The sequence below is a fragment of the Hyperolius riggenbachi genome, chromosome 1 (assembly GCF_040937935.1).
Source record: "Hyperolius riggenbachi isolate aHypRig1 chromosome 1, aHypRig1.pri, whole genome shotgun sequence".
Lineage (NCBI taxonomy): Eukaryota > Metazoa > Chordata > Amphibia > Anura > Hyperoliidae > Hyperolius > Hyperolius riggenbachi.
In genome coordinates this window covers 186,000,077-186,023,962 of record NC_090646.1, presented here as the reverse complement: position 1 = coordinate 186,023,962, position 23,886 = coordinate 186,000,077, and the positions used below count along the sequence as shown (strand labels likewise).

The window sequence follows — 23,886 nt, the reverse complement described above, 5'->3', positions numbered from 1 at the left end:
TTGATGGTTGGGTGCAGATTGAACATCTGTACGTGATGTCCGGCATTAGGTTGTAATAAAAAGTTTACATTTATTTGCTCAAAAGAATGACTTGTTGCCCTGTTGGAAAGAAGAGAATGGCATGGTTTTCCACAGTGTCCTCTGATTTATTGTATCCTGCGGTTACACATGGCCAATGGCAACACAGGCCTTTGCTAACCCTTTTCTTATACTCTGTGAGCAATGCAAGCGGCTGCAAACTTTATGGTTTCCTGCTGGGTTAAGAAGAGTCTGATTATGCCCACTATAAGATTGGGCTGCATTGCACAATCACAAGCTCCAGTGATAGGAGGTTGATGACGATCGGCCTGCTAGGCCTCGTGGCGCACATCTATCTGCTGTCCCTGGAGGGGATGTGGGTAGGAAAAATAACAGGCCTGCTCTAAAACAAAGTACCATATATAACAAACCACAATTTTTTTCAACTTGTACTGGAAAATGACAACTGGTATCTATTTTTTATGACTACAAGACAGGCTCATTTCCAAAACAAAGGAAGATCATTTAACAGGAAGTGGAAGTTCAAAGTTCTGCTTGTTCAAGAAATTAATTTAACACAAGCCTAAAAACATATGTGTTATGCAAAGTCAAATCTGCTTGAAGCTCTCGGACAAATATATTGATTGGAAGGAGAGAGACAGAACGGCACAAGAGCACTGGTCAGTGCATAAGCTGTGCCTCTGGACAGCAAGTTTCAATGTAACAGCAAAGAGAAGACAGAATCCGGGCACAAACGTCACATTTATTTCATCCTCACTATCAAGAAAGCAGTTGCATAGATGTATGGCCTGACAGCCTGTTTCGCAGAAAGATCTGCTTCTTCAGAGGCAAAACATTTTCTGCCTCTGAAGAAGCAGATCTTTCTGCAAAACATGCTTTCAGGCCATACATCTATGCAACTGCTTTCTTGATAGGGTGGATGAAATAAAGGTGACACTTTGGACTTTGAGCTGGTGCCTGGATTCGGTTTCCTCTTTGCGGTTTCTTGGACAAATATACAGGAATAATACAGTATACATTATCCAAAAAGTGAACAATTATACAGAAGACAAGACATGTCTGCTCTGGCAGATTAAAAGCGCTTGAGCTGCAACCACTAGGGCACACTCAATTGACAGTAGCAGTGTTAGGGAGTCTAGCCCAAGGACTCCTTACTGAATAGGTGCTGGCTGACTGAACAGGATGAGCCAAGATGTGAGGCAGAGCCCTTTACCATTACACTATCCAGCCTACTAAGGATGCGGTCCACCACTGTGCACATATACTGTATATATGTACTGTATATAATACATTCATCACCATATCACATAAAAGCAATATGTAGTCACTTACCACAACTCTGACGTGATTGGCAGGAAACATGCCAGTGGTTCCTTTACACTTTCCTTTGTACCACTCCTTGTCTACCTTCTCCAGCAGGTACACAATATCCCCTGAGCTCAGGCATAGGTCATCTTCATGTTCTAAACATTGATACAGAAAAAGACAATTAAGTCAGGTCATGAAATTGTGCAGTCCAAGCACTGGCCAAGGGGAGAGTATCATGGCAGCTGTGGTCATAACATATAGGCCAGCAATTAGAGTCACATCTTATACTTCCGCTTAGTGAACTGGAATTAAATAAATTGAAGCTTCCATCAAATACTGAATAATTGTCCAATAAGCAGGCAGATGACACAATAAGCTGCAAATCTAAATATGCATAGGTTGCATTAACCTCCTTAGCGGTATGGACGCATTGTTACGTCCATTAGTGCCGGAAGTTCGCCGCTCAGGCCCCGCTGGGCCGATTTGAATAATTTTTTTTTTTAAACACGCAGCAAGCACTTTGCTTGCTGCGTGTCTCACCCGATCGCCGCCGCCGATCCACCGCTACCTGCCGCGATGCAGGCCCCCCCCAGGCGAGACCCTGTGCGCTGCCTGGCCAATCAGTGTCAGGCAGCGCTGAGGGGTGGATCGGGTCTCCCTGTGACGTCACGACGTGCGTCGCCATGGCGACGGGGGAAGCCCTAAAGGAAATCCCGTTCAAGAACGGGATTTCCTTATGGCTTACAGCGCCAGCGGCGAGAGGAGGGGTGGGAGGGATGCGGAAGGGAGGGGGGCATCATGTAGCTAGCGCTAGGCTAGCTACATGATTGAAAAAAAAATAAAAAATAGTGCTGCGCTGCCCCCTGGCGATCTTTAATAGAACGCCAGGGAGGTTAATGTGGCAGCTTGTGGGGTCCAGTTTAGGGCCCTAGCAGCTGGCAGAAGCTTTGTTCACATGATGCCGGGCTGTCTCAGGGGCACTTTATTTACAGATTTTATGTGATAAATAATGATAAAGTAGGCATGAGTACACAATATTAGCCCCTGTAGTGGTGGAGAGAGCAGTAAGGCATACATATAAACAATGCTTCCTCTGCATGCAAGTCTTGGCCAGGCCACTACACTAGATCTCACAAACTATCACAGGCAAAGGAGAGCTCTAAAGAAGGATCTTATGGCAAAGTTGCTTAGTACCATAAACATAAGGACAATGGAATGATCTGGTGAATGCACAAAGATGTATGCTTATTGTGAAGACCCACACCTGAAGTATATCAAAAAAGGGCATCAGGGAAATTTCAGCGCAGTGTGAAGGCACCAGCAGAATATCAGCAATACTGCTATTGGGTGCTGGGTAATTGCGATAGCACTACCCCGACACACACACACACACACACACACACACACACACACACACACACACACACACACACACACACACACACACACACACACACACACACACACACATCCACATTACATACACACACACACACACCTTGCAGCCAGTAACGTACTCCAGCCTGTGCTATATACGCTGCAATCGCCGCCATTTTTGGACTTACCTCCTGTAAAATCATGCAGCACCACTGCATGAGGGCTATGGCTGTTCTCCATTCTATGCGGAGCTTCCTAAAACAAGGAATACAATGAAAGCAAAATTCAACATCTTGATAATTATAGTACTAGTATCAAGTCAAGAAATCAGGTATGGCGTTTTCTGCATATGAATATGAATATTCCATGAAGTTGGAGAACAGAGTCTAAAGTGTGTCAACATTACATGCCTGAAGCTACATATACATGCTGGATTGAACTTGGCTAAAAAGATTGATAGAGACCGCCTCAGGCGTGAATCTACTCTAGCGTGTGTACAGGGGCCTCCAGGCCTCACCTTAAGGTCTGGCATTGTATTCTAGTAAACTTGCAATTACTGCAGCAGAAGATGCTTGACAACCATTGAACATGCCTGATTGTATGTCTGAATGTAGACTGTTTCAGCATGAGGCAGGATTCACACATTTTAACATTTATTGCAATCAGGCTTTGTATGTATGTATGTATGTATGTATGTATGTATGTATGTATGTATGTATGTATGTATGTATGTATGTATGTATCTACACACACACACACAACGAAACAAGGAGTTGCAGCACACGGCTCTTTATTGAGCAGCAGTAAGTAACATACAGGCAACATACACACACACAGTCCGGGGGGGGGGGGGATCAGCAGCTCACACAGGTAATCGTGTGTGTGTGTGTGTGTGTTTGTGTTTGTGTGTGTGTGTGTGTGTGTGTGTGTCTGTGTCTGTGTGTGTTTGTGTGTTTGTGTGTGTGTGTGTTTGTGTGTGCCCGCAACTGAGGAAGCCCAATCCCTCTGGGTCATGTAGAAAGAAACGAGGAGTTGCAGCACATGGCTCTTTATTGAGCAGCAGTAAGTAACATACAGGCACATGTTTCGGTTGTTCCACAACCTTCCTCAATGCATCCTTCCTCTAATTCCCCCCCATGGGCTCACATCCACACACAGTTTCTAAGGGGTTATTCACATCAGCATGGAGTACTGGACTTACTTTTTGTCTACTTTCCACACTGTCATCTAGCGGAGTGATAACTTTCATGTTGGATACTTTCACCTCCCCCGTTATACCTCCCTTTTGGCATTGGATGTGATTGTTATCTGTCTGTTCCAGCAAGACCAACACCTCCCCACGCTGTACAAGAAGATACAAACCAAGAATTACATTTACCAGTTTACAGACGCATTATAACCAAAACAAAAGGTTATCTATAATGTACAATTACAACATGTGAAATGATATATCTCCAGCTTAGTGAAATTGGCTGACATCAGCTCAGAGTTTATTCTCAGCACAATCCTTGTAAATGCAAGCCCTGGCTCTCCAAACAGTAATCTGTTCATTGCTACAATGAATGCACAGTCTATGGCCAGCACAGGACGCACTGAATGAAATTACAACAAGATGCGTGCTGTAAGAAAGGAGTCATTATATGATTAAGCCATGAAGGCCCAGCAGCAGTAAATCCCTGTCTTGATGAGACTGGCTGCAGCACTAAGGCATCAATCTACTCCAGTGGGTAGTTGTTATTTAGGGCATGTAAATACCCACCCACCTGAGGATATGCACAAGCCCATATTTACATGCACTGTCACCTAATGTCTGCTAATAGCACTGCGCCACCATACAAATATGTACATCTATGCCATTTGAGAGGCTTCCTGCTAGACACATTATAGCGAAGTAACTGAAGCACAAGATACCGCTTGTCATGAATGAGTTAATGCACCATTATGTTGGCGTCCCATTAGCCTGAAGGAACATCACATAGACTGAGTAGAGTTCTTTAATCATCAAGAAAATGTTAATAGTTCCCACTGCAATTTTAAATAGGGACATTTCCGGAACAGGATCTGACTCATCTAGGGTCCAGCAAGGTCACAGTAGCTACGCAAAGGTTACTCTAAACATCTGGAATCCAGAGCCATAGTAATGCTCACACACTGTGCCTTTGTTCCACAAAATGGTTGCCAGTCTTAACAGGCCAGAATGCCAGTAAAATGAAAAGCCCGTCACCTATACTCGCTCCCTTACTGGGTGGGACGGAGCAGCCGATTCATTGAAAGGTCTTATGATCATGGCCAATTTTAACCATTTCTGATAACATAAGAAGTGATGTCTCCATATGCCGGAAGTCATTGCTGAACACAGATTTTCATCACTGTAAACTTCACTCACACATATTGTGGGTAAGATTTGGTTGAGAACTAAACTTGGTCAAACTATACCCTAACTGTACTTAAAGTCCTCAAACCAGTTCTTATGTGTCCAGGGAGCCTCTGTATGCTAAAAGCATTGAAACAAACAGATGAACACCATTTTCCGGTCATTGAGCAAAGCCCCATCCAAACCATGACACTGTCTAGTGCCAAGAAGCTGTATTGCCTATTGAGGCAATTGGACAATTTCATGTTGAGGTGGGTCTCAGCATCAGGTTGGCAAAGTTCAAATCTTTTGTACCATAATTTGCGGGCGGGGGCTAAAAACATCAGACTGATGACCACATTGATCACAAACTATTGTTTTGACAGTTAAAACTTTACTATATGTTAGCAATTTTAAGTCCGGTCACTTTTTTATAACCTGACTATATTGTGCATAAGTATTTTATGTTTCAAAGGTTGTGTGAAGAAGCCTCAACATGTTCTACTGTATTTAATGAATTCCCAGTGTTTAAAGGACCACTCCACCGAAAAAGCAAGCAGTTAAAATCTGACAGAACCAACAGGTTTTGGACTAGTCCATCTCCTCATGGGTGATTCTCAGGGTTTTCTTTGTTTTCAAAGGCATTTCCTCAATGGCAGTTGCTAAGTGTAACTGACAAAATAGTGTGCAAGTGAGTAGGGAGGCTGGCAGTTAAACTGCCATTCAGGAAATGCCCAGAGAATTTCCCATGAGGAGATGGACTAGTCCAAAGCCTGCTGGTTCTGTCAGATTTGAACGGCTTACTTTTTTTCGCTGGAGTATCGCTTTAAAGACTGAACCTTGCTGTATTGAACGTTGCATGGTGCTGCAGTATCTCCAGTTAGGGTGTGAGTGCACTAACACAGTTGTGTCCACTTTTCAGTTACACATCAATGTTAGGCCTCGTTCACATCTAGCCAACGCAGATGGCTGTGCGATCGGAATGCAGCGCATCCGATCGCACGCCATCTGCGCCGCTGATCCCATCCATTGACAGTGATGGGATCAGCTCTGCGGTGCGGGCAAAATGCATGCAGCAGTACGCAAGCGCTTCCCAGCGCATCGTACTGCTGCGCAGCGCAGTAGATGCGAATGGTAGAAGGGCAGTCTATGCCCTTCTGCCATTCCTGCGTTTCAGCACATCATACGCGCTTCCATATCCGCACGGAAGCGCGTATGATGTGAACGAGGCCTGACAGATGCTGAAAAGCGGACAGAAGCGGACCCAACTGTGTTAGTTAGCTCAAGCCCTTACTGTCCATACATTCTTGACTATTACTGATATTCTGAATACACCTCACCACACTGTTGCCACAGGCTTACCTTGAATGACAGCTCTCGAGGGTTACTAGATGCAACATCCCGCTCAGCTAAACCATGAGGCAGAGGCAACTAGGAAAGGAAAACAGACACACGTGGGCAACACCACATAATGTAACCAGATAAATGACCATTGCAAGAATATAGAACATGGATAATTACTCACAGAGATAGACAATTTTCTATAATGGGATTCTATTATTTGGTCTATCCATATAAAATAATTAAAGTGATCTATTAATTCTCACTTTCCTTGTTCTACAATTACACTGTAAAGCATGATTTCTACTCCACAATATTTTCTCATTTGCATATTTTATTTATGAGTAATTACAGTGGTAAATAATGGAAAAATAAATTGGAACCCAAAGCATCCTGATGTAAACATGTATTAGCCTTACAATATATGCAAAATGCTTAAAGCGGAACTGAAGATTATAATAATAAGTGCCTGTCTAAAGAATGTAATATATGAATGGTTTAAGGCCTGTGAAAACAAAGTTGTGATGTAAACTACACAAACAATTTCATAAATTTGCTTAAAAACGTAATGTTGACTGGTGAACAAATAAAACAATGAGGTAAAAAATGAAAAATGCTCCTAATGCTGGGAATACACAATGAGTTTTTTCGGCAGAAAAATGGCATGATAGATAATTTCCGACATGTCCGATCTGATTGTGATCGTTTTCTGATCGATTTTCTCATAGAAGTGAATGTAAATCGATCGGAAGAACAATCGGAAAACCAATCGGAAAATAGTTTGGCCAGTAAATCTGCCAAAAAAAAACTCAACGTGTATTACCAGCATAAGACCTGCACAAAATTTTAAATAACATTGGAACACATTCTGCTGAACAGACGCTAGTTCTGCCCCCCCTCCAATTTATTGGTAGGCGAATTGTTTGGGTTGATGGCCCTGGATATAAATGCACTGGTTGTTGAGGAAGTTTTGTTATGTTTTATATTCTACTTTTGGCTTACATGCCAAACATTATATAGGACCTTCTTTCTACTATGTATAGATCAGGGGTGGGCAAACTACTGCCCACGGGCCACATCTGGCCCGCAGAGCTCTTCAATCTAGCCCGCCGAAGCTGCCACGTACAGCATTTTTTTCCCCTTCAGCGCCTTTTTTTTCTCCAAGTGTCCCCCGGCAATCTGCCTGGAAAGTAAAAAGAGCTCAGGATTGGCTGGGCATCCTTCCTAACCCAGCCCGCACTCCACGGTCCAACTTGAAAATCCAATGTGGCCCTCGGGTCAAAAAGTTTGCCCACCCCATGATATAAATACACTATATTCTTTATGTGAGCCTGTGGCACTATATGTTTGATCTTAGATGCTCTGCTTTTTGTACTGTGATTGTTGCTTTATTCATTGTGTTGTTTTAAATGCTTAAATAAACTTGGCATATTTAAAAAAACAAAACAAAAACAAGTACGGCAGTTTGGGAGAATTTTGATAACGTTAGCTGGGTGTAGGTTTTATTTTAGTGATTATATACCACTTCAGGTTACCTTAAATGTATTAATTTTTATGTGTGTGTTACATCCAAACTTGGTTGATTATACGGCTTAGTTTTCTTGGGCCTTAAACCACGTACAAATCACTTAATATCTAATAAATTGAATAAACTCCCAAAGCAAAGTAAACAGGCAGAATGATTACACATGCAGTTTTATGTCACTTTATTGTCTGCTGGTGCAATCTTATTACTTTCCCAATGGCATGACAAGCCTGGCCAAACTGAGTGGTTAGTGACAGAATATGGAGTTTGTGTCTAAGGAGGAGAACAATAGGGAACTCACTGTGTATTTATTATACAGAGGATGTCCAGGTTTAGGTCGAGGAGGTAGATCTGGTTGCTGTCTCTTTAATACTTGACTCTTTGATCTGTTGAGGCCAGAAGTGTTCTGTTTTGCACCAAGGCCGGCATCAGAAGATGAGCGAGGAAAGGCATCTCGATTTGAGGCATTTTTGGAAAGTTTGGGAGGTGGTGGCCGTCCTGGGGGACCTTTCTGTGGGAGCTGTGGTGGAGTTTCCATTACTTTAACACCAGCAGGCCTAGACAGGAATGTGAGGTACAATGATAACATCAAAAGAACAGCAATGTACTTCAGCACCCAACATGATGACTAGTGGAAAATGTAGATGTAAAAAAGATCTGATAATATTTTCATAAACTGGGAACAGACAGCTTTAGCTATTTTGGGACAAAGGAAAAAAATCAAAGGAATTTTTAAGAATCCTCTTTTCCAAAACTATAAACAGAATAAAGCTTAAGGGATACGCAAGCTAGTAGATAAACTAGAACATAATTTAGTACAGGATGGATTCTAAACTACTTCCCTATAAAAATGTACTAATACTGCCAGTGCCAAACTAATAGGAATGGTCAATCAGATGCAAATAATGTCAAATTGATGCAGCATTAGGCACATTTTATATACAAATGTATGCAGCTGAACATGAACCAATCAAATCCTGTTCCAATGGTCCATTTTCAAGCTGCATAAATGTTCATACAAAATTTGCATAATGCTGCATCAACTCAAAATTATTTGCATCTCATTGACCATCCTTACAAACTTTTTAAGATCACACTTATTCTTCTCTACCGCCTTCTAGGATTATCTTTGTATGTTAACTTGGGTTATTTCTAAAGCCAACAGGGTGAATTGAAACAGTAGAGGATTGCATCTTTTTATTACTATTATGATTATTATATATTTATATAGTGCTCACATTTTCTTCAGTGCTTTACAGAGGATGTAGTCTTGCTACTAACTGTCCCTCATAAGGGCTCACAACGCAAGTCCTACCATAGTTATACATCTATGATAGTCTAAGGCCAACCTTGGGGGAAACAAGACATCAATCAGTAGGTTTTTGGCATGTGGGAGGAACCTGGAGTACCTGAAGGAAACCCACTCAAACACGGGGAGATCATACACTCACTAAGCAGACAGTGCAAAGACAGCACTGTATGATGGGCACTACTGAAAATGCTTTTCTGCAGGCATATTCTGTATATCAACGCAGAGCTGTCCCAACCACTATATTTGAATCAGCTCTGCAATGGAGAACAATGCAGATAAAAGCACAGCTACCTGGGATGCTGAGTAACGCAAGTGTGTGACTGGGCCCAGAAAGCCTAACTTAATACACAACAGTTTTGTAGATTTGGAGAGAGAAATGAAAGGTTGGAAGCTGTTAGGTTTTTATTAGTATTGGGTTCCATCAGTGAGACAATGTCACTCCCTCTTGCTCTCAGAGATTAAAAAGGAACATTTTTTCCCTCACGTACCTGCATTAAAACTAATGTCCTAACCTTAATGTGGTGCCTGAAACTGTGTCCCATACTCTAGCAGAGTAGCATCTGGTGTTTTTATATCCGGTTTTATGTATCCCAGAATGTTGCTTTAGTTATGATCAACCAGTATTCCCAAGTCCTTCTCCAATTCATATGTCCCTAGTCGTATCCAGTTTAGTTTTTATATTGCTATGTCACTGGTATGGACAAAGATGATCTTGTCTTTATATAACACTGAATTTAATCTGCCGTTTGCCTTCCGTGCTGTCAGCAACTACTGTAGCACGTCACTATTTAGCTTTTGTAGGTTTTTGCTGTGATTCAGATAGATCTACAATCAAGTGACAATGACAATACACAAACACAGAAAACATGGTATTTACCTTGTAGGCATTACTGGCTTTGGCCAAGAATCCTCTGAACTATCAAATGTTTCCCATTCCTGTAACACAAAAGTTTTCGAGTCAAAAGGGCAAATAAGACATAGAATTGTATAAGAGGTTTTGATGTTCATTCAATGAATATGACATACTATAAGCACATTTCGTTTCTATAGTGTATTTTTTACATCAATTCCTAGTATTATGACATTTTTTTATTAAAATGGACAGGGAGCATAAACAAACTTTCTTTTTGATCACCTTAATTTACCTATCTAAGTGATAGAGGCGATCACATGATCACAGACCAACCCCTTTTTGAGCCATTTATGGTTATTCCCACATACAAGTACAAGCAGGGCCGGCGCTACCATTAAGGCAAAGGAGGCAGCTGCCCCAGGGCCCCAGAGCTTGTAGGGGCCCCCAGTGGCTACAAGAGGAAAAAAATATTTTTCAAATCGGCCTTATAGTTTTTGAGAAAATCGATTTTAAAGTTTCAAAGGAAAAAAAAAATACACATTTAAAAACCTGCCGAATTTAATGGTTAATAGCAAATCCACCTTAAAGAGGAACTGTAACATAAAAAGATCCCCTGGGGGGTACTCACCTCGGGTGGGGGAAGCCTCCGGATCCTAATGAGGCTTCCCACGCCATCCTCCATCCGTCAGGGGTCTCGCTGCAGCCCTCCGTGGAGTCCGGGCAGCGGTGACGTCAATATTTACCTTCCTGGCTCCTGCGCAGGCGCTCTGACGGCTGTCGGCTCCGAACTACACGGAAATACCCGATCGCCGTCGGGTCCGCTCTACTGCGCAGGCGCAAGTTTCCTGCGCCTGCGCAGTAGAGCGGACCCGAATGAGATCGGGTATTTCCGTGTAGTTCGGAATGGAAAGCCGCCACAGCGCCCCCGCTGGAGCCAGCAAAGGTAAATATTGAAATGACAGTCGGCACAGTCGCCGGCTGTTCGGAGGGCTGCGGAGAGACCCCCGTGGGACAGAGGACGGCGTGGGAAGCCTCATTAGGATCCGGAGGCTTCCCCCACCCGAGGTGAGTACCCCCCAGGGGATCTTTTGAATGTTACAGAGTCTCTTTAAATGCTAGAAACCCTAAATTTGCAGGATATGTTAAGGAGATCATTAGGAATAAGAGGAAAAAACAATTTTTCAAAAAGACCTTATAGTTTTTGAGAAAATCGATTTTAAAGTTTCGATGGAAAAAAGTATATACTTTTAAATGCGGTAAATGTCACTTTTAGTAGCAAACCTAACGGTAGTGTAATTTTACATGCATCAAACGGAAGTGCAATAAATTTCCTGACGGGGTTTCCAGGGGGTCTATACGCAGCCGCAGCGCTTTGACCAGGGATCGCTATATAGCCGCAATATGGCTGTATGAAGATCCCTGGCATTTTTTCCTATTTTCCCAATTTTTTTTTATGTTTAGAGTGTGGGAATTTTTTTTTTTTTTTTTTTTTTTTTTAAATTATGTGGTGTCCCCCTCTCCTGAAACTTTTTAACCCCTTGTCCCCATGCAGGCTGGGATAGCCAGAATGTGGAGCTCCGACCGATTGGGGCTTCACACCCTGACTATATCAGCTGCAAAAAAGGTCCCCTAATGCCGATTTTTGTTCTGGGGTATATGTTGGGGGGGCCCCCCAGGTTTATTTTGCCCTGGGGCCCCATTGTTGCTTAAACCGGCCCTGAGTACATGGTTTAAGTATTCCTTTTTAATGCACAACAATTTCACTACATTTCTGCTTTCACATAAAACAATGACTGAATTTAGAGACAAATCTTGATTAGTCCACTGGATTGGACCGAAGAGGATATTTTAAAGGAATTTTAAACCGCTCTTCTCCAAGCTTCCTCTGACACAGTGACAGTAGAGCAGTAAGAAGAAGAAACAGTATGTCAATGACAATGGAAGCTACTATCTTTATTTCATTTCAGAGTCACACTTGTAAAACAAGTTGTTTTTGGATCAATGGGTCAGAAAGTGATACAGGCGGATTAGTACTACAACCAGACCAGCAACATTTATAAGTGGAAGACAATGACCTATTCGATTTTCCCCTCGGTTTGAGGGTTCATTTACATTTCTAATGTCAGAAAGATGGGTTGTTAACTTGTGTACAAAGTCAGTGGCATCACCTCAAGCACTGGGATAAAGACATGGATGGAAAGGAAAGCCCAAAGGAAACTGTTACTGTTATAGTAAATCTGGAGGATCATCACTGCCCGTCCCCCCTCCTAAGCTCTGTACAGGTATTTTTACTTAACTCAGTACATGGCATAATCTGAAACCACGGTATACCACCAAATGACAACAATAAAAACATGATTCATGTGACATACTTTTCTGGCTGTGGGACGTGCTCTTGCCAGAGATTTACTATAAAGAGCTCCTACTGGCTTTTCTGCAGGAAGTGGTGGAGGAGCCTGAAGCTCTTCACATGCTAAGAAGACAAGAGAACATTGCTTAGATCAGACTCATCAGACATCAGCTGCGTTAGAACTATTCAACACGAATCAATGAAAGGAGAAAAACATATACCCAAAATACTAAATAATGAGGACCACAAAGTTATCAGTTGATCATTGACTTCTGTGTAATGCTCTAGATGAGTGTTTAAAGGGAACTTGAAATGGGGGAATAGAAGAAATGTATACATACCTGGGGCTTCCTCCAGCCCCCTTCGGCCTGTTCCATCCCTCGCCGCCGTCCTCCGCCTTCTGGATCCTCTGTAAGGGATCCATTAAGTTTGGCTAGTTGGGGCTTACTGCACATGCCCAGCCCAACTGTGCGAACCCCCTCCCCGGTCATTCTCCCGTGGCTGGGAACGTTCTGCATCTGTGCAGTACTACTACTTCGCTACGGTAGAGCACGTGCACTGCGCGACTAGCCAAACTTACAGAAGCACTTACGGAGGATCCTATCCTGAAGGAGCAGGATGGCAATGAGGGAGCGGATCAGGCCAAAGGTGGCTGGAGGAAGCTCTAGGTATATATGCATTTTTCCTATCCCCCCGTCTTAGGTGCACTTTAAGGATCCTTTATAATGTATATTAAATATATCAGTACTGAAACAAACAAAAAAAACACCTGGGCCAATTTCTAAGTAATGCCCAGAGTGCTAGAGCGGCAAAAGACTCGTTTTACCTTATGTCGCCCCGTTACTAGTTTTATTTCACACCATTGACAGAGATACTTTTTTAGACTTCCATACACATAGTATCTGTACTTAAGAAACTGCCCAAGTAAGTGTACATGGATGTGACCTAGCTATAGAGAAACAAAGAGCGTACATGACAGGTTTGCTGAAACATACGTATGCAAGCACATGAGTGTGCTCAAACAGCAATGGCAGCTCCTGTATTTCCATTACAAGCAGTTCACTTAAACTGAAGCATAGGCAATACGGAATGCAGATCTTAAAGCAAACCTGAAGTGGTAATCAATTATAACTATAGTCCAAATCCTAAACAGTACTTTACTGGAATCCCATAGACTTGTATTTAAAGCAAACCTGAAGCTAAAGTAAACTTATGAGATAATGAATTGTATGTGTATAGTACAGTTAAGAAATAGAACATTAGTAGCAAAGAAAAAAAAAGTCTCATGTCTTCCAGTACAGGAAGAGTTAAACTTCAGTTATTATCTATGCAAAAGAGCTTCTCTGAGCTCTACCACCCAACACGGGTGGATGATGTCCTGTTTTCTGAAGCAATTAAACCGCAGAGAAAGTGAGAGACCGTTTGAGATCATGTTTAACTGCAGGAACGTTCAAAGGATCATTGTTTGTGTGTTGTGTTATATTCAAAAGACAGTGTGTGCTTTCTAAAGTGCAAATATTACAGAACGATGCAAATGATAAACGATATAACTGAAAATAAAAATATGAGACTCTTTTCTTTGCTACTACTGTTCTATTCGTTATTTGTACTACACATACAATTCCTTATATCATAAATTTTGGGGTTTTTTTTTGCTTCAGGACTGTCTCTGGTACATTTTTCAGCTTCCACACAGAAAGTTCTACAGTTCACGATTTGTCTATCTAGATTCTACTGCTATATACAAAAACTGAATTAAAGCTGCCCAAAAATCTAGAGTTACAGGGGTCTCCTGCATCATCAAAAGATCTGGAATGCTAGATCTTCTTCGGCAATGTCCAACTGTTGAGCGCATTGCTTTACTCATTCTGCCCATGCAAGCTGCTGACATGCGCTGAGCATGCTTCCTGCCCCAGCTCCATAGTAACAGGAGCATGGCTACCCTGTAGGCAGCAGATTTTGCACATGTCTACAAGGCCTTATCCCCACAGAGTTATCAGTTCTCATTGGTTATCAGTGACAGTTCTGCCATACAGATGTTCTCATTGAAAAAGAGGTTCTTAGATGTTTAGTCTTTGCTGCTCAGTACTGATATTCTCCCTTTGATCCATGCAATGCTAAATCAAGCACAATTCACCATCACCTCATCATTCAATTGATACATTGTGCAAAAGATAGACTGTTGGTGTAGCACTGAAAAGATTTCAAGCATAAAACAAAAAAAACTAAAAGATTTTGTACAAATTTTGTGAACTGCAGAACCTTCACACTAGTGTTTATAGGACAGGATTAAAATATGCCTGTGTGTATCAAATTCAAACGGGCCAAGGAATCAGGATGCAAAACAGACCTGGGATAAGTTTTCACACAATTTACTGCAGTTCACAAGGTCCTCTGTCAGAATGACAGCAAGTTTTTAGCAGAGCACACAATGGCATGGAGAGAAAGCAGAACTGCTATCAAGGGACGTATGTCTGCAGATCCTGTGAACCACAACGTCCCAGCATAACACACTGTATTCTGGAATAACAAAAGATTTCTGATATACAGAGTATTCTATAATCAGTGGTAGATACATTTATTTGGAATCTGAAAGCCAGTCTGACTAACCCAGGACTAAAAATGGAGAAGTTAATTGCCAGTTATGAATGTAGACTGACATATATATTTTCTTTTAAACAATGCTGATTGCCTGGCTGATTTAGCATCTCTAATGCCTGGTACACATGAGGAGACCTCCTGGCAGGTTTGCTGCCAAGTTGATTATTTTCAACATGTCCGATCTGATTTCCCTGATTGACTTTCCATAGAAGTGAATGGAAAATCGATCAGAAATCAGATCGAACATTTTGGAAATAATTGATATGACCGTAAATCTGCCAGAAAATCTCATTGTGTGCCAGGTAGAATAGGTTTAGACATATACCCTGAACAAATATGCAGATGAGATGTTTCTGACTGAAGTCTGACTGGATTAGCTGCATGCTTGTTTCAGGTGTGAGATGCTGACAGCCAGAGATTTGCAGAACTGCTAAGCAATAAGCATTGTGTAAAATTAAATAAATATGGCAGCCACCATATACCTCTCAGTTTGGGTTCCCTTTAAACATGCCCATTAATGATCCAATTTTATCTTCCAATCGACATTCTGATCCAATAATTGCAATCAGATTGGTTGAAATTAGAGGGTGTTGATTTTGCCGATCGACAACAAAGGTTCATATCGATCGGAAAGTCAATCCGCAGAGTGAATTGATTTTATCTGAGATAACTATAATGGTTATGCCATTTATGGACCCAATCAATACTTTCCGATCATTTTCTTCCCATCGCAATTTTCAGATCGGAAGGACAATTGGAAAGAAAGACTAGATCGTTAACGGGTCCCTAAAGTCTAACTACTTGGGAATTATTCATGAAATATCCACCTTCTCCCAGAAAAACAAATAACTGTCCACTATGCCCTTTGCAACCAATTACAGCACAACAATGATTACTTTACAGCAGTTCAGAAAGTAAAGAATTTGCTGCATAACACCATATGCTATAAACACCACAATCAATTCTTCTCTCAGATACTGATAAACACACTCAGAAAAGGTTACTCTACAATATTCATGAACAGCAAGGACAGAGCATGGCTCAGCCTTCCAGAGGAAACAATGGAATGATTCTGCATTGCTCACATTTGCCTAGTTTGCCAGAAATCCGGATCACTGTGGGTTTTCTTATTATAGCGGGGGGACTTGGCTGATCCTTCTCAGGCTCTTCCTTGGAAAACAGCTGGAAAGGATCTGGAGAGAAAAAAAAAATATTCTCTGGAATTCAAATGTTGTTACGTTTATTAACAATCCCCTGAGCTTTGAATTGCACAATTAATGCTGCTTAGCATTTTCACTCAGATGGACATAGCCTGAATAAAGAGACATAGAAAAGAAAGAAAAGCTGAAGGATAGCAGTACTACAATATACTAAATCACACCCAAACTGCCAACTGATCAATAATGAAATTCTAAGGCTGTGACCTTTTTTTTCCCAGTCTGATGTGATTTGGGAATCCCAGATTCCCCAGATGCATAATGCCTTTGTGTATTTCCTTTTCTATAGCAATCCGTACAGTTTCTACTGATTACCCTGCCAAATTACTTCTGCCTCTTCCTGCTCCCTCCACCTTCTTTCTACTGTATGCAGCCCATTGCCAGGTGTGCACATTTATGGCATATCTGTGATCTGTACATCAAGTCTGGTCAGTGTTCTCTGCATGTCCATCTCATATCTAGGACAAAGAAAGGGGGGGGGGGGGGGGGGGGGTCAAGAATAGGATGTATATGAAGACAGCACAGATAAAGCCTGATGAGAAGATCACAGATGACAGTAAGAGAAACCATCCCAACATACAGCCAAAATGCTGTAAAAGCACTAGTCAAAACTAGCATCTTTCATAGTTTTTTATTCTTTCAAATAAAAAGTTATGTTTACTATACAAGTGTACAGTACAGAGAGTCAGCTACACACAGCTCAAATGTGGCCCAACACACCAAGCGGATTAACTACTAACTGAATGGCGTTTGACTGGATAGTGATTAATTCCTACCCAACATGGCAAACTCAATTTCAAAAGATTTGGCCAGAAATCTGTCAAGCATCAATGGAAGTGCAAGCGCTGTACTGCTTTATGCACTGGTATATGACCACCAATCTCCCCACTGCTAATGCCCCCTTGCATGGCGGTTTTCTTACATATCTGGGCAGAAAGTGAATCAATTTGATATGTTGGAGCAGATTTGACTGGATTGGCTGTGAACTGATGAGAAAAACTCATATGTGTATGGCCAGCTTAAAAGGTATTGAAACCCAAGGGTCATCATGCAATCCACATATTAAAGGCCTTTCTGTTTTCCTATGTAACAATATTCTATAACCATTTATTCAAAATCTTTGCGCCTAACATTCACAATTTAAAATGATCACATAGAACATCCAAGTTGATAGATTGAGAACATGATATTGTCCATTAAAATGGTGAGGCATTGCCAATGCTGCAGACACAATGAAATACCATAATCCGAACACCTGTAATACATCGCAGGAGATTTGGGTGCAGCCGGCACTACCATAGAACGTAATAGGAATTACGGCTATAGCAGCGCACAGAAAGTAACTTCGGCACCATCAGAAGTTACTTTATAAACACTGTAATTCAGCCGCCAGCCAAATTGCATAATTCCCCACCATATACGTGGACCTGGAGGGGGAATAGTAATTAGCACCACCGCAGCAGCAGGGCAAGCCGTATATCGGCTGTATCCTACTCCCAAGTCTCCCGGCGGCAATGTCCTTCGTACGCCGCCTAGTGTCCAATCCTACAGTAAACAGATAAGCAGTTTATATTATCACACGTTTCACAAACCATGGCTACTTTATCAGTGGCTATAAATGATCAAACGTATACTTTAATGGATGCAAAAATCACATGAGAATACATGGAGGCAAACAGAGGGGGAGAACAACAAATCCACACCTGGCTATCCCTCATCCTAACTATACAAGTACTTTCTTTGTGGGATCCCACCATCATTGATGTGTGGTGAATGTACTGTATGTACACACAATAACAAGGGAAAAAAAATCCTGTTGCCAAGCATGCTTTTTGCGATCACTATTCCCTACGCATACGCCTCCCACCTCCCTATGTTAGACTAGCTCAACAGGCTTTAACTGAGCTCCAGCAAATAAGAATCAATGATATATCTGCACTGTCATTGTCCCAAAGGATATCTCTGGGCAGCTACCATATAAACAGTTTGTTTTCCCAGCTGATTCACTTTGATCACATCTGCCAGAAATCTATTGTTTACAACAAGCTTGACAGATCAACTTTTTTTTAACCAATATGTTGGAAAATCGATGTGCTGCAATAAGCATTACAACATTGGCAGTTTGGTTCTTAATAGATTCTTGCTGATATCTACCATATTTTTTGGAATATAAAAGATGCTCCGGACTATAAGATGCACTTCGGTTTAGAGAACAAAAACGAGAGGAAAAAAAAATACTAAACCTGGTGTATCCATGGTCCAGGGGCATTCTTGTTGCTGTTCTCTCCCCAATTACTGTGTTACCCTTGTACCTCGTGTCCCCCTGTGCAGTCCTCTGTCCCTCTTGTGTCCTCTCTCTGTCGGCTGATGGTGTAATGGTTAAGGGCTCTGCCTCTGACACAGGAGACCAGGGTTCGAATCTCGGCTCTGCCTGTTCAGTAAGCCAGCACTAATTCAGTAGGAGACCTTTGGCAAGTCTCCCTTACACTGCTACTGCCAATAGAGCGCGCCCTAGTGGCTGCTGCTCTGCTCTGGCGCTTTGAGTCCGCAAGGAGAAAAGCGCAATATAAATGTTATTTGTCTTGTCTATTTGTCTTGTCTGTCCTTCATTGTCCTTCTGTCCTCCTCCGTGCCACTTTTTGTCTCTCTGTGCCCTCCATTTGGTCCCTCTGCATCCTCCTTTTGGTCCCTCTGTTCCCCTAGTGCTGGCTCTGCCGATTGCTTCATTACATGCAACCAGCATTAGGGTAACAGTGAGGTAGAGGTCTCAGATTGCCACGGGAGCCGATGGATCAGGTGAGACGCATTGTTTAACTATGCACGGGGGAGCAGAGGAGGACACAGAGGAGGAGATGGGGACAAAACAGGGAGTTCCTGACATCGAGGCAGGTCAGTGGTTCGTATCGTGGGAGTTTGTATGTCAGGGACTCCCTGTATTTGGAATATAAGATGCAGTAACTTTTTCTCTCCATCTTTGGGGGTGTAAAGATGCGTCTTAAATTCTGAGTAAGAAGGTAAATGAAGGCAACTCAGTGGAATGGAAGGTCTCACCAAAAAATGTGAAGAGAGGGAAACCGAGAGCCCGATATGGTGTAGAATGTTAATGTAATGGTATCTGGTGATAAAGAAGGTGATTATACTCACAAAAGGTAGGTCGCCACCAAGGCAACCACTGGGCGAGCAGGCGGGGAGAATTATAACCTGATCCCGCTCAGGTCTAAGAAGTCGCTCTCTGTAGATCGGAAAAAGTGGGGATACACCCCTCCACCAAGGGTGGATTAAATTATTTTGTAGCAGGATAACAGAGGCGCCAGGTAGAGTAAAATTAATTAAAATCGTTAAAAAGGGCGAAGTGGGTGGACTCACCTCCCTTTTAGAAGAAATGGCCGGACAAGTAACTTGCCCATTGTCCGGCCATTTCTTCTAGAAGGGAGGCGAGTCCACCCACTTCGCCCTTTTTAACGATTTTTTTTTTTTTTTTTTTTTTAACAATTCAATTTTATTGAGTTTCAAGAAAAAAATATACAAGCATACAAGCAAGTACACGCAGGTACTGAAGAACAGAGAAAAATAGAGTTACAGTGGTATATGCTATATGTATACACAGTAGATAAAATCACGCAGAAGCAATAACAGTGAATATCTTATATAATACGTATGTGCCATTTACATAATATTCACAGGACTTTAAACAATAGTCTCATTGATTAATAGCGCAGAAATGCATCAAGTAGGTGTAACCTTTTTAACGATTTTAATTAATTTTTGCTCTACCTGGCGCCTCTCTCACCAAAAAAGGTTGGATAAACTGGGTTTATGTAGCCACCCTGGCGTTCTATTTCCCCGGGATTTCCGTGCAAAAAGTGGTTCAATTAATTTCCAATAATTTTCAACCAATTTTTTTTTTGCAATCATTTTTTTTTATATTGAATTCAATACAGGTTATTGTATTGAATTCAATAAAAAAAAAAAAAAAGTGTTTGCTGCGAGATTTTGATGATGCTGTGTGACATTGGTGCCATCAACGCCGATCGACGGGGGACATGTGATCGCCAAGGGAGAAGCAAAATCCGCCAAGGGACATGGAAGAAGGCACTGGAGAAGCTATCAGAGGTACGCGGCGAGGGATCAGCACGCCAATGGTGAATATAAGACCCAGATGTATAGCCAGGTATAGTTAGCCAGATGTGCAGCCAGGTATAGTTAGCCAGATGTGCAGCCAGGTGTAGTTAGCCAGATGTGCAGCCAGGTATAGTTAGTCAGATGTATTAGCCAGGAATAGTTAGTCAGATGTATTAGCCAGGAATAGTTAGCCAGATGTTTTGCCAGGTATATAGGGAGCAAGATGTTTGCTGGTGTATAGGAGACAGATGTGCAGCCAGGTGTATAGGAGACAGATGTGCAGCCAGGTCTAGGGAGTCATATGTATAGGGAGCTAGGTTTGCGGGTGCCTCTGCCCCCCCCAACCCCATTGCCCCCGATGCCCCCTAACTGTGGCCAGGTGTCCCTTCTGTGGGGGGGGGGGCTCACCTTCTGTGCTGGCTGGTAGTGGCCGGCGGGGATCCCCTCTGTGGGGGGGGGGGGGATTACCCATACTGTGCGTGTAGGTGGCTCTTCTGTGTGTGCATTGGGGGGGGGGGGGGGGCGGCAGGTATCATCCTTCTATGGGGGCTAGTCGTGGTCGGTCGGGGACACCCCCTTCTGTGGTGGGGGGGAGGTGGGTGTCCCCATCTATGCGGGCTGTGCAGGGATTCCCCTTCTTTGCCGGCGGGTGGCTGGTGCGGGGATCCTCTCTGTGCGGGGGGCCGGGGGGGGGAATCCCCGTACTGTGCATGCGGGTGACCCTTTTGTGTGTGCGGGGGGCGGGTATCCCCTTCTATGGGGCTGGTCTTGGCCGGTCAGGGACACCCCCTTCTGTGGTGGGGGGGGAAGGTGGGTGTCCCCATCTATGTGGGCTGTGGGTGGCCTCTCCCTCCTCTTCCCCATCCCTCCCTCTCTGTCCCCCGTGTCCCCCCCCCCCATCCCGTGTCTCCCCCCTGTAAGAAGCCCTGATCTACTCACCTGAGGGTTTTCTCCTGCGGCGGAAGCGGCACACTTCCTCCTCCATCGCGAAGTCTCGTGTTCTCTGTAATTACAGTACGCAGCTTGGTGACGTCACCAAGCTGCGTACTGTAATTACACAGACCGGGACTTTGGCGATGGAGGAGGAGGGTGTCCATCGCGGCCGGCGCAGGAGGAAGCCCTCAGGTGAGTAAAGCAGGGCTTCTGACAGGGGGGAGACTCGGGGGGGGGGGGGGGGGGGGGGGTTGTGGATACCCGCCCCCCCGCACATACAAAAAGGTCACCCGCATGCACAGTACGGGGATCCCCCCCCCGGCCCCCCGCACAGAGAGGATCCCCGCACCAGCCACCCGCCGGCAAAGAAGGGGAATCCCTGCACAGCCCCACACATTCTCTGCTCCGCCGGCTGCACAGGGATTTCCAGGGTGGCTGGATGCTAGTTCTGTATGCTGTGGGTAGCACAGATCGCTACCCACAGCGTGCTGACAGGCATCCAGCCATCCTGGGGAATCCCTCTGATGAGGGAAAAGTGCAGCCGGCGGGGAAGAGAAACAAGAAATCTCCCTGGCGGTATTGACGAGCTCAGCTCGTCAATACCGCTTTCAGCAAGTTTTTCCTGGACGAGCTGAGCTTGTCAATACCGCCAGGGTGGTTAATTTCATTTGTTTGCTGTTCTTTAGAAACAGGGTTTATATAGCTTGGAAAGAAGACGGCAAAGGGGTGACTTGATTGACATGTAGAAATACATTAGAAGGCAATACAAAACCTTTGCAGATTAAGCTTTTTGTCCCCAGGCTTGCACAAAGGACAAGGGGACATGGATCTGCGTATGGGGAAAAAAATATTTTGTTACTTAGGAAGGGGTTCTTTACAGTAAGAGTTGTTAAAAAGTGGAATATTTTACCACAGAAAAGGAGTTATGACAATTTCTATTTCTGCATTTATAAGAGGCTTGGGTCCTTTTCTTGCATCGAAAGACATCCATGGCTATAATTACTAGACAATTTCCAGGAGTTGATCCAGGGATTTTATCTGACTGCCACTGAAGTCGGGAAATCATTTTTTCCCCTTAAAATGGATCAGAGATGAAAAACTAACTATAACAAGTAAGATAGTTTACACAGCAAATCTAGCTGCGAACAGTTTCAACAGTATATCATTTTTTCCTGTGATACAATGAGAGCAGCCATATTCTGCTTGTTATCACACAGGCAAGCTGCTTTGCATCTCCACCCCTCAGCCTGTGAAAACTCCACTTCCCTCTCCGCCCCTTGCCTCTGAAACCTGTGGCTGGTAACTCCTCCTCCGGGAAAACTTCCTCTTCCCCAGACTAAGCTTCCATGAGCACTTGTTGAGAATGCAGTGGATTTATGAACATAGATTTTCTGCTGTAAGACAGATATTGTTTCCGCAGTGTGTTCTAATAAAGGAGAATTTTTCTGAGGAGCAGAACGATTTGTACTTTAAGCTGTCTGCACGAATACAGGTGAAAAACAGAAACACTATAGTGAAGTAAATATTTAAGTGTACCTGTTCATTAAACCTTACCAGAATTCGCACTGGGATTGGAATCATGAGCTTCTGGACTTGGCCGCACAGGAGATATAACATCATCATCAAAGCTAATCAGGTCCAATTCTCCCACTGACTTGCTCTGCGTGACCTGTGGTGGTGCTCGGATTGCAGGTGTATCCACTGCATTAAATGCTTTGGCTTGAGTAGCTATAGAGAATTTGGGAGCAGGAAGAAGTGGTTTGGCTCCTGCTGGCACTGAGTTATCAGTCTGCGCAGTTTTCTTCGGCAGCACAGGCCTTGGGGCAGGAATTGGAACTATCCTTTCAGAATCTTTACTATTATTTCCAGACAAGGAGGTTCCTTGAAGAACATCAGGGATGTCACTGTTGCTGCTTTTTAAAACAATTGGCTTTGGTTTCTTTGGCAGCTCTGGTTTGGTCACACCACTGGTATCTGGCAAAATGGTTGGAATAAGCCCTTCTCTTGGTGTACATTTTGGTTTGTTGTCTTTCCCTGGATCCCATTCACCAGATGTCCTGTTAGAAAATGGTTTAGGAGCTACTGTAGGTTTACCAGGGACACCACCCCTTGCATTGATAGAACGTGGTGCAATTTCTGGTCTCCGAAGATGTTCTGAACTTTCAGTTTGAGTCTCAAAGGCTTTAATCCTTGCCATAATACTGTTTTGGCTTCTCTCATGGCTCATATTGTTCATTTCAAATAACTCCTCCAGAAAATTATCATCAAAACCTGCACAAGACTGGCTGGTTGGCAGTTCTCCCTCAGATGTTCCTTGGAAGAACACGTCAGGGCCACCTTGAAATACACTTAGATTAGTGTTTCCTACAGGCTTAAGATTAGACTTTGTCCTTGGCCTTGGCACTGGATATCTGGTGATATTTATGACATTTGTGTCTTCGTGTCGGTTGCTGGTCCTAACAGTGATTGCTATCTGGTGACCACCATCCTGGACACTGCTCTTCACAAACGGTACTGGCTGCCGGGGTCTTTCTGGTCTTTGCACTAATGTAAAG

General features: G+C 43.2%; 1 protein-coding gene across 2 annotated transcripts in view; it reads right to left on the bottom strand.

Moving 5' to 3' along the window:
• Positions 1–23,886, bottom strand: part of SH3D19 (SH3 domain containing 19) — a 135,793-nt gene that overhangs the window by 12,673 nt on the left and 99,234 nt on the right. For both annotated transcript variants that reach the window (XM_068279106.1, XM_068279111.1), the window contains exons 7-15: positions 22,886–23,875; positions 16,145–16,252; positions 12,481–12,581; positions 10,133–10,191; positions 8,245–8,500; positions 6,440–6,508; positions 3,926–4,066; positions 2,913–2,979; positions 1,372–1,502 (exon numbers count right to left, since the gene is read on the bottom strand). In XM_068279106.1, coding sequence (XP_068135207.1) covers positions 1,372–1,502; positions 2,913–2,979; positions 3,926–4,066; positions 6,440–6,508; positions 8,245–8,500; positions 10,133–10,191; positions 12,481–12,581; positions 16,145–16,252; positions 22,886–23,875 — 1,922 coding nt within the window. The remainder of the gene's footprint in view (positions 1–1,371; positions 1,503–2,912; positions 2,980–3,925; positions 4,067–6,439; positions 6,509–8,244; positions 8,501–10,132; positions 10,192–12,480; positions 12,582–16,144; positions 16,253–22,885; positions 23,876–23,886) is intronic.